This window comes from Primulina huaijiensis, chromosome 18 (genome assembly GCF_012295235.1).
Source record: "Primulina huaijiensis isolate GDHJ02 chromosome 18, ASM1229523v2, whole genome shotgun sequence".
Classification (NCBI taxonomy): Eukaryota; Viridiplantae; Streptophyta; class Magnoliopsida; order Lamiales; family Gesneriaceae; genus Primulina; species Primulina huaijiensis.
In genome coordinates this window covers 7,010,165-7,021,057 of record NC_133323.1, presented here as the reverse complement: position 1 = coordinate 7,021,057, position 10,893 = coordinate 7,010,165, and the positions used below count along the sequence as shown (strand labels likewise).

The window sequence follows — 10,893 nt, the reverse complement described above, 5'->3', positions numbered from 1 at the left end:
CGCATGTGCGCGAGGTTCTCTGGATATTCACTTTGGCTACTGGACACCTCGCGCATATGCGCGCCTTTACTCCGCCCATATGCGCGGGGTCTTCTGCCCATTTCGCGCATGTGTGCGCATCCGGTCGCGCATGTTCGCGAATGGCACTGCCCTCACACATTCGATATCGCACGCTACCTCAAGTCGTGTCTCGGAACGATCCTTCTATAATCACATCCATTTATCCACAAATCATTTCAGATTATAATAATCATAATCTCGGGCCTTACAGCCAAGTCCATCATGCATTCGAAAATCCTACAAATAGGTCAAGATTTTCACTTTAAACGTAAGTTCTAATTTTATTTTTAAACACTCTTGTTTTATCAATAAAACTTAGTTGAGTGGTCGCTAACTTTAGCATTGAAGAGTTTTGATCATGTAACTCTCGGCACCTCTGACGTTTGTTCGTAATTTCGATGAAAAACCGTGGAACTTACTTTTTGGAATTGTTAGTGATCGCCAATGTTCTGAAAAGTGTGGGAAAAAAAACGCGGTTTAGGTTTGAAGCGTGAGGAAAAAAAATTTGCTATATTTTTTTAATTTTTTAAAATAAACTTTAACTTTAAAATTTTATTTAAACAATAAATTTTTAATAATATAAATTTGTTTATTAAAAATTTCTAAAGACATCGAAATAAAATTGATCTCGAATAATTTCTTTCTTTGAGACTAAGAAACGACACTTGACATAGCAATGATCGACCAAATTTTTACTATACACAATTTGTGATTTTGAAACTTAAATATTTGATAAATTAAAAATTTATGCATTTCTTTTAAATTTTTTTGGATATTCTATGTCATTTAATATATTAATCGAATTAACATGGTAAAAATTATAATAAAACTGAAAAGAAATTTTCACTCTTAATTTCGAACTACCCGTGTAACCTTGTAAAGCTTAAAGCTTAATCGTGACATTTCGTCGTGCTTCAGAATTTCTATAACCTTGATAATAACCGACTACTCGAATTAATTTATCACCCGAATTAAATATCACCCTGAGTCTCTCATTTAACAAAATACATGAACCACTTTCAAAATAATCATTTGTTATTTGAATGTTCAAGTTGATGAAATAAATAAATTTTCAATCAATGATCTAGAGTTCGATTTCTCCTACCATAATCTCTAAACCAAGCTTGTCACACAGAATTTGCTCAATGTGATTTATCTGATTAATGTGATTTGTAGACTATCACGTTAGTTTTCACCTAATACGCACAAAAAAATAACGGCTACATATTCCCACGTCATTAAAAAAAATCAATAGTATCTACATACGAATTTATTCAATCTTAATTCTGATTTCTAAAACATGAATCAATAAACATTAATAAATTAACTCACACTAAGAAATCATAAACTTAGAATAAATTAACATAAAAAATATGATTTTTCTACTTCATCGCATGGTTCAAGAACCTACTTTGTAATGCAAATATAAACAATATAATCCCAAAAATATCAATAGTTCAACGAAGATACAGAATATATGTTTTGTTTACTAGTCTAGATTTGAAAGTAAAAGAATAATATGCCATCGCATATAAACAAACAAAATATTTGAACTTTAATTCTCAATTATGCTGTGCAACATGTGATATTTTGTCGTCCATGATTTACGATCGAAGAATTATTTTATGTTATATCTGAAACATTTTTCTTCTTATAATCAAATATTAATTTTTCGATGATCAAGTTTTATAAAAAAAAATACAAAAGAATCAAATGATATTAAATAAATAAATAAAAAAAACATTCTTAATTCAAAACAGAGTCGTTTTACACTCGGGTCGACCACCCTTAATAATAATAATTAAACAAAAAGATATTGTAATAGAGTCCCACTTGTCTGTGAGTTATTTTAGATATAAAAAAAATTAACTAAAATGAGTTAATAAAACATAGTATTCCCTTTAAAGCACATTTCTAATCTTTGTTAAATTGATTATTTATATCACAAATTTGAAACACCACATTAAATTAATTAGTTTAAAACCTGGAAATCAACCAGCCAACCAACCTGCAGTATCGATCTACGCATTCTTAGAACATGCACAGATATAAAACTAGCTATAGTTACGTACTAAATTTTGGAAAAAAGATCAGCAATCTAGAAATCGAACCAAATCGATACTTTGCGTACGACATTTGACTTACAACAGATCTCGTGAGCAAGATAAAACAGATGGATAAAATATTAATGGAGCTCAAAATCAAGCATGGAAAAAGAGAATGGAGAAGATAGGCAGAATGGAAACCAGCAGCTGCACCAGAACCGGCTGAGGCTTGCGCCAAATTCCACTAGAATTCCCACCACCTGTCGTGGGAGCCGCAGGAGTCGCCGTGCTTGGGGTAGTCGTTGCGATGGAAGAGTTGGTAAAGATTGCAGCGTCGGGGGATTTCGGATCCAAGTTCAGAAGCTCTGCATGTCCACGCAGGAATTACATAATAAAGTAAAACCCGACTTTCTTCGGGAAAGATTACCAAAAATCTAGTTCACATTAAAGCTTTTTGCTTCTAGACTCGGGAGATGCATGTTTTTTTTGTCATGTCCCTAGTGAACACTCCGAAAATATATATAATGATAATAAAAAATGAATATATTGAAATATGAACAACGTTTACCTATTAAAAGAACCAAGATCTAAAATAAATGAACTTAAACGATAAATTTGGCTATTTCCACAGTTTGTTTGTGTATGTAAGAAAAAAGAAATGAAAGCTTACTGGGGCATTCGCTGATACTCGCATTGGTGAGCTTACAGGAAGACGACAACTGAAGCAAGCGAGCCTCCTGGATTCCCATGCTCTTCAAGGCAGAGTTGGACCCGTTATGAATCTGCTCAATCAAGAAACACAGGCAAGCGGGGTCGCGGTCCTTGATCTCCGTCACGGAGTCGCAGCAGACCTTGCTCGGCGTGTCCGCCTTGGCCGTGACGAAGGGCAAGCAGTCGGTAACCTTCTGAAACTCCGACGCGCACTTCGTGGCGAGAGTGTTATCGGCGGCGTAAGCAGAACCCACAACTATAGCCAGAAGCAGCACCGCAGCCATCTTCAATATTCCAGCTCTTGCAGACAACTCCATCGTACTTTTTTCTGAAAGTTTCTTCGTTTTTCGATGACGTAAAACTCGAGAAGGAGATCGATACGAATAAATGTAAGACAAAGTCCTTTACTGCGTGGATAGAAAGATACAGAGTGGTGGTTGTGGCGAGCAAGTTAAGGCATTTAATGGAGAGGGCGGTGGCTCCAAGCGGGGCTGGCTGGCTGTTTATTTATTACGGATGGGATATTAAAGGGCTCTGGGTTTGACCACGCGTCGCCCATGTTTGGCCACGTGGCACTGTCCTAATATTAGGCATACTCACATTTCCAATACCAAAATAGATGGGTTTTGTTTTTTCAAGTGGAATAAGATTATGATTGAAATAAATAATTTTATAAAAACAATTCTTGTAATCTATACTATTATATTAAGTGTGAGGACATGATAATAACTACTTAGAGAGGACACCAACTTTTTTTTTTCCAATTTCACCCTTATATCATATTAATATTACATTTCTGTTTTTTGTTTTAATTTCAACACACACTTTTATTTTTATTTATTTTTATTTCAACAATTCAAATATCAATTTAGTCCCTTCATAATTTGTCAAATTTAACTTTAGTCCATCGATAATAATAAAAAAGATTATACACACACGCATCGCGTGTGCATAGTAACTAGTATATAGAAACTTACAAGATGATTTTGATGATTCTTTTTAATGGGATAATGAATTATGATTGATTATAATTTTTATTTTTATTTTTTAATTCTGATTCTATTTTAGCTTAAAACAAAAGCTTATCTCTTTAATTTTTAATAAGTAATATAGATGCTTTGCCAACTATCTTAATTATAGTTTAAACCAAAGTTTGTCATCTCTTTATTTTTTGCTTTATCAAATTAATGAAATTTACTACTCAATTTCATATTATTAGGAATACTTTATCTTTTATTAAAATGAAAAAAAAGTAGGAATTTACTTTAATTGATACTAGTACTATTCTTGCTGTGCAATGCATATATTTTATTAACTTTTATATTAAATATAATTTTTTTATACAATAAAATATATATAATGATATCGGAGTAGTGTTTCCATGTTTATGTAGATTTTTTTTTAATTGCATTTAACGTATTTGTAAAAAAAATTGATATCGTGGAGAAATGTATTTTTTTGACGAAAAATTATTAACTTGTTTTGAAGACAGAAGGCAAATATCATACTTAATTTTATAGTATATGTGTTATGATCGTAAAATAGTGTCGAAAGGGTTGAATAAATTGTTTAACATTTTCTTCTAAATTTGAGTTAATTTTAACAATTGGTAGTTCTTACTCAGAGGCGGCCCAGAGGTGGCACCGCACAGGCCCCCATCTGGATAAAACCCCAATTAAAATGAGGTTATGGGTATTTCGATTTATTGTTTCTGATTCTTCGACTCGCTTGAAGTTGAGTCGACCAAAAAACTGCGTGGGTCAACCGCAACATTTTGGTCGACTAGCACTTGGTCGACGAAAATGTTATTTTGGCAAAATAATATTTTGATCGACCCAAGCAAAATGTTGGGTAGACCAAAATTTGGTGTACCTAACATTTTGCTTGGGTCGACCCAGTATTTGTTTTTGCTAAAACTCGTAGGCGTTGATTTTTACAAAAACTCGTGGCAGGGGTCAATAGGTGCATTATATTTAACTTGCAGCGAAGGCATCACACTAAGTACAAAGCTCTGAACGAGGACATAGAGCCTATACTTATCAACGCTGCTCGTCTGCTATCTTTTGTTGGGAACAATCCACACCCTGATATGCCATGGAAATTCACACTTTAATATAAATAGATAAAAAAAATTTTAGTATTTCGGTATATTCCGAAATACCGAAATTTTTTAAAATCTATATCGATACCGATACCAAAAATATATCGTACCGAAATAGTCGGTATACCGTTAAATTCGATATGTGCGCTATTTTGCGGTACGGTAAATGCGGTATACCGAAACTATCAGTATTTTTTCCAATCTCTAATTAGTTTATGTAATTAAATAATGAAATTATCTTTATATCATTGATTTTAGTATTAGTTTTATATAAATACAAAGGTTTTTTTTATTTTTTGCACCAGATCCTTCAAAGTCTAAGACCGGCCCTGTTCTTACTGATCGATTATCAACCAGCTAGGTACAGGTAGACCACTTAAAAGTGCAAAAAAGATCTTACTGGTACTAATGAGTTATAGTATATTCAATTGATTGATATTTTAACAAGTTAAACAGGTAGAAGAACTAAAACAGACGTATAAAATAGCAGTCCAAAGTAAATAACACAAGATGATTAAAAGTATGAATACAATATCTTTTTCTCTCTCTCCTTCTTTCACTCAAGAAATCAAGAAATGAATTCACTGAAAAACTTTAGATGTTATAACAACTTGAAAAAAAATCACTTCAATTAGGACTTGTTCGCTGTCTACATTGAAACTCCTAATATATTCTACAACACTAGCACACAAAAACATTGTCGATCTCGATGGCTTAATCAAGTACTTAATCTTACAAAGAATTAGCAATGTGCAAGCAAGTAATCCATTTCAAAAATTAGTTTGATGAAATATTGGTCTAAGAAATTTAATTTGGATATTTAAAAATATCCATGTTGAGAGCAATAAAATTCTTACTTGAGCAGCGATCAGAACAAGATGTTCATGTTGTTATAAAATTTAAAAGATTAGAGTTAAATCATACTCCATCTGTCCCGTTAATTTAAGCATGTGTGTGCTTTCACACATACTGTAAATTTACTTTTATTTAATAAAATTTTTACAAGTGATATTTTTTTACAAGTAAATGATTTTAAATAGAGGTAGATTGGTAAAATAGTCTGAAAAATAATACTAAATATAGAAACGAATTTTATAATTGAGACGGATGGAAAAAAATATAATTTAAATGAATGAGACAAAGAGAGTATTAACTTATTATAACTTTAGTAAAAATAATGAAACTACGATAATCGATTTTTTTTTTAAAAAAAAGTTGAGTTTTCCCCAAAACTTTTTAAAAATGATTTGGTTAATACTCTATTTTCAAATTTCGTTCCCCATCGACCTAATTAACTGTCTTCTGTGTGGAACATGCTGCTACCGACTTTGATTTGTGTGCACTTGTTCACATGCCCTCAATTAATGTACACGAGTCCTGCCCAACTTTCAGGCAGGCAGGCAGGCTTTCTCGTTTAATTTGCTAGGATTTAATTAATAAAAATAAAAATAAAATAAAAAAATAAAAATAAATAAACGTGTAGATGCAGCCATATATTTCTCATTTTTTTCCCCACGATATCGGATTGAGATTTCCATAAAATTTTGATTAGAAGTTCCGAAAATTCGTTAACTTTAATTTCGAAATTTTTGATCTGGATCAAGATTTTTTTTTTCAAATTTTGACAAGATAAAACAATTTTGATATAAGTATACCAAAATAAATGATTTTGAAGATAAGTATATCAAGAGATAAATAAACTTTGAAATAGTAGTTAGTTATTGTAAAGTCATATCTATATTGACAGTCTTTTTAATAACTATTTACCCTCGGACCTTATGAAAGTCACATCGCAAGTTTACCCTAGAATTTCGAACAAGGCTAAAGGAGGACAGCAGGCGAAACGTTGCATAAACATTCTCTGGAGGAGGCCATATATAAATATATTCGAACAAGAGGAAGAATATTTTTTACCAACACCCGTTTGCCCTTCACGTAATTAAGAAAAATCCATAAGTGAGTTTAATGTTTTCGAAATAAGTATATGTTTTAAATCGATTGAATATGGCTTCTTTGTGAATGGACCTTTTTAAACAAAAAAGTATAGTTTTAGGCATTGTTATAATTCGAAATATTAATTTAATAGGAATTCCAAAATTTATGATATGATATGACCTCTAAGCAGTTGGATTATAATAGTTTTACGGCCTCATCTTTTATAAGATTAAAAATTAAGGACTAATAGGTGATCCATGAAAGAATTTATATGGGATTTCAGTATTATACGATGATGATATGTTTATGATATGACCATGATATGTCGTGATATTTTCGAAAGTTCATGTATTTGATTTTTGTAAATCTTGCTATATGTTATTTTCAATCAACCTCGACTTGTTAAGTTTTTCCTTACATTCATTTCCCAGATAATAACGAAGACCAATTAGACGAGAACGAACAAACTATGTTTTGGAGCTGATGAAGAATCTATTTTCAAGCTTAAGAACTTATTTTAATTATGTTATTTCAATTTTAATTAAGTTATAAAAAACTTCTGTAATTCTGTTTTCATTTATAAGAATTTTCATTGTAAAGACAAGTTATTTATAATTCATTTATGAAATTGATTTGTTTAGTTTATGTTGTACTATAAAGTTTGTTATTTTTCGAATTTTATTTGTCAAACACGTCGGTGTCGATAGACTATTACTTTTTATGTTAAAACTATTATTTTTTATTGTGAATATCGATAGAGTTGACCCGTCTATCAGATAAAGATTCGTGAGACCGTCTCACAAGAAACGTACTCAATATCCTTTGATGCCAACATACTATGGGTCTGGTAAAGAAGTTAGTTTGGTTGTCATTTGATTAATTTTAGAAACGTATGGGGGAAAACTAAAATGACGTGCTTTTAAAGGCCAAAAGGTCAAATCAATATTTTAAACTAAATATAATAAATAAAAAAATATTTAAACATAATAGATAAAAATACTAAAAATTCCCTTTAATATAGTTTGGTAAACTGTATAAGAGAAAGATTGATAAATAATCCACCTTATCCCACGTTTGGTACCTTTTTAGAAAGTATTATCATTGGCTCGTGATAAATAATTTTATACAAGGATAAAATATCCCTTTTATAGATGTGATAATTTTCATTTAATGATAAATAACACCACAAATGACTTAATTGCCCTCAATATATAAAAATCTAAAATATTTCATATATATCTCATTATTTCCAATAAAAACATATGATATTTTCCTATTTTTGTCATATATCAATAACTTAGTTTTTTAAAAAGAGACATCGATGTCAATTTATCAAATTTGACGATCCATAATGAAAATTTTATCTATCTTACACAATTTTATATTTTATATAATATAATTATAATAAGTGTACATTAAATTTAATTAATTCATAAACTCTATCTAATACATAACTTGACATGAAATATATTTAGTGCTTTTTATGTTAAATAATATCAATAAAATTTTAATAAACTTATAATTTTTACTCCAGGTTATGATATATTAAATTTTTTTACTCTCAAAATTATAATGACTACAAGTTTTATGCTTTTGAATTAAAAAAAATATTTTAAAATTTGAAGTATTGCATAAATATGTCTTGTTTATATTTAATTAGATTTGAACAATCTAATTCTGAAAATATTTAAAAAATATTTATAAATTTTGAAAATAACTCAAACAACAAATTTGAAATTATAAAATTTATTATGATAAGGTTAATTTTTTCATTACAGTCTAATATATAAATTTAATCACTCTTATTAAAATCATACCAAACATTAAATATCATATCCTACATCTTATTTATCCTTAACTTATCGTTATATTATATATCACATGTTTATCCTATCATGTGTACCAAACTATACCTTTATATTGTAATTGTCCAAATTTCAACAAAACGCCTAAAAGAATAAGAAACATACAAAGCAATAGTAACACCTTGTATTCGCAATATTTTGCATGATACATCAACTTTAAGCACAAAATTCAATATGATGTTTTGCTATATTAGTATTCCAAATCACAAAACCAAATGAACTTCTAATATGTTTCTTAAATTTCAACGTAAGCAAATGAAATTACATTCGATAACATGAATTGGTTGAAAATGTAGGTGTATTTTCGAGTTTCTGATAGTGTAAACTTATTCCACTATGATGTAAGAGTTTATTTAAATATTTTCAAAGGTCGTAAGGGTTTTTTTGCGATTAGTTGTGTATCTTGGATGAGAATGAATCTGATCGATCTTAATCTCATGGTGTAGATTACATCTCATTTGATGAGTCACAAACATTAGATCACATTTTTTTATCATATTCAACCTGGTATGTCAATTTGAATTGAACGATCTAGATCGTATCTTTTCAGAATGATTACAACTTTTGGATGTCCACATGGATCTAGTAGATCTCAACCATCAGTCTTAATCTAATGGTCCAAATTTAATCTCCTTGATCTAGATCAATTCAACCCATCTGATCATCATCCAACGGTCCTGGTCGCACCAATTCTTGAATTATCTCACCCTTTCATCCTTACCTTTCAGATCAGGACCCATCAGCTCTTAACCGCTGCCATCTCACTAGTCCTAATGGCGCACAATCACTCGCCACATACACTTGCCACATCACCCAATCACTGCCATATATACTTTGACTAGATCACAACCATGTCATCAAACCACCATTTTCGAGTCGTATAAGGAAATACTTTTCACCACCAATGCGTCCGTGCACGGACTCGGGTCCGGACGGCACCTCCGTCACCCTCAGTTGACATTGGCATGACTTGACTTAAACATAAGTAAACAATTACATTACATAATTGTATACGAAGAAGGTTTCATTGGATTGGTTTTCCAAAATAAGGCAAGTTCCTTCTCCTTTCATACACAACATTAATGGACTTTTAATTACTAATTTCAATAATTAATTTCTCATTTACTCCAAATTGGTTTTGATCAAATTAATATTCTAAAATATTTACTCGAAATACTGATTTCAATTTTCAAGTAAATTTCAAATTTTTTAAAACAAGTAAATTCGATTAAATTTCGAAATTTAATGGGCCTCAAAACCAGTATGAAGAAAGTATTTTTAGGATATCACAATCATTTATATTTCACATATAATATGCCAATTATTATTATATAAACAACATTAAAACACCGACTGGAAAAAGCCTATGTTTGAGCCTAGTGGACTAAATGACAAATTTGTTCTTTCAATACTAACACTAATATGCAAAAAAAAGTGTCATTTTTTTTCAAGAAAAAGGTATTCAACCCAAATAAAGCTGGACTGGGCCTCAACTATGAGTTAAGTAATCTTCAAAGCTGTGGATTGCTCTTATTTTATCAGAATAAATTATAATTAATTTGACAATTTCAACTGAATTAGTCCAATTTTGTTGAAGACTATTATTTCGCTACTAAATATTGGAAAAAAATTGTGTGAAACGATCTCACGGGTCTTATTTTGTGAGACGGGTCTCTTATTTGAGTCATCCATGAAAAAATATTATTTTTATGCTAAGAATATTACTTTTTATTGTGAATATTGGTAGAGTTGACTCGTCTTATAGATAAAGATTCGTGAGACCGTCTCACAAGAGACCTACTCCTAAATAAAACTATTACTTTTTGGCATGATCACATCGACGTAGCTGCATTGATGAATTACGTATTTACCCTTTGATTATGAAATTTTCCAAAAAATGATTTTGGGAGATGAAATGTGTATTTGATATTAATTTTTTGAGAAGTAAGTTTCCCTAATTTATAGCAAATCATGTAAAATTTTAAAATACTATTAAATAATATATTTCGTATTTGTATTNTCCCTTCTCTAATATTGTTTCCTAAAAATATATCTGTATCTCAATTTACACTATTCTACAGAAATAATCTATTATTATTTTTTAGTTTAATATAATAATTTCATAACTTTTAGGGGTGTATTAATTTGAATATTTTTAAATTATACATGATGATTG

General features: G+C 30.2%; 1 protein-coding gene across 1 annotated transcript; it reads right to left on the bottom strand.

Annotated features, from left to right (window-relative positions):
• Nucleotides 1–2,051: 2,051 nt before the first annotated feature.
• Nucleotides 2,052–3,311, bottom strand: LOC140964080 (non-specific lipid transfer protein GPI-anchored 1-like). Its single transcript, XM_073423601.1, has 2 exons — nucleotides 2,776–3,311; nucleotides 2,052–2,470 (listed from the first exon to the last, which is right to left on the bottom strand). Exons 1-2 carry the CDS (start codon nucleotides 3,131–3,133, stop codon nucleotides 2,262–2,264), a joined length of 567 nt encoding a protein of 188 aa, XP_073279702.1. The 5' UTR covers nucleotides 3,134–3,311; the 3' UTR covers nucleotides 2,052–2,261.
• Between the last annotated feature and the right edge of the window lie 7,582 nt (nucleotides 3,312–10,893).

Excerpts from the sequence above, each read along its gene's own strand:
- LOC140964080 (XM_073423601.1), bottom strand. The coding sequence starts at position 3,133 with ATGGAGTTGTCTGCAAGAGCTGGAATATTGAAGATGGCTGCGGTGCTG. Across the intron at positions 2,471-2,775 it reads GAGTATCAGCGAATGCCCCA|AGCTTCTGAACTTGGATCCG; the intron begins GTAAGCTTTCAT and ends GTGGACATGCAG.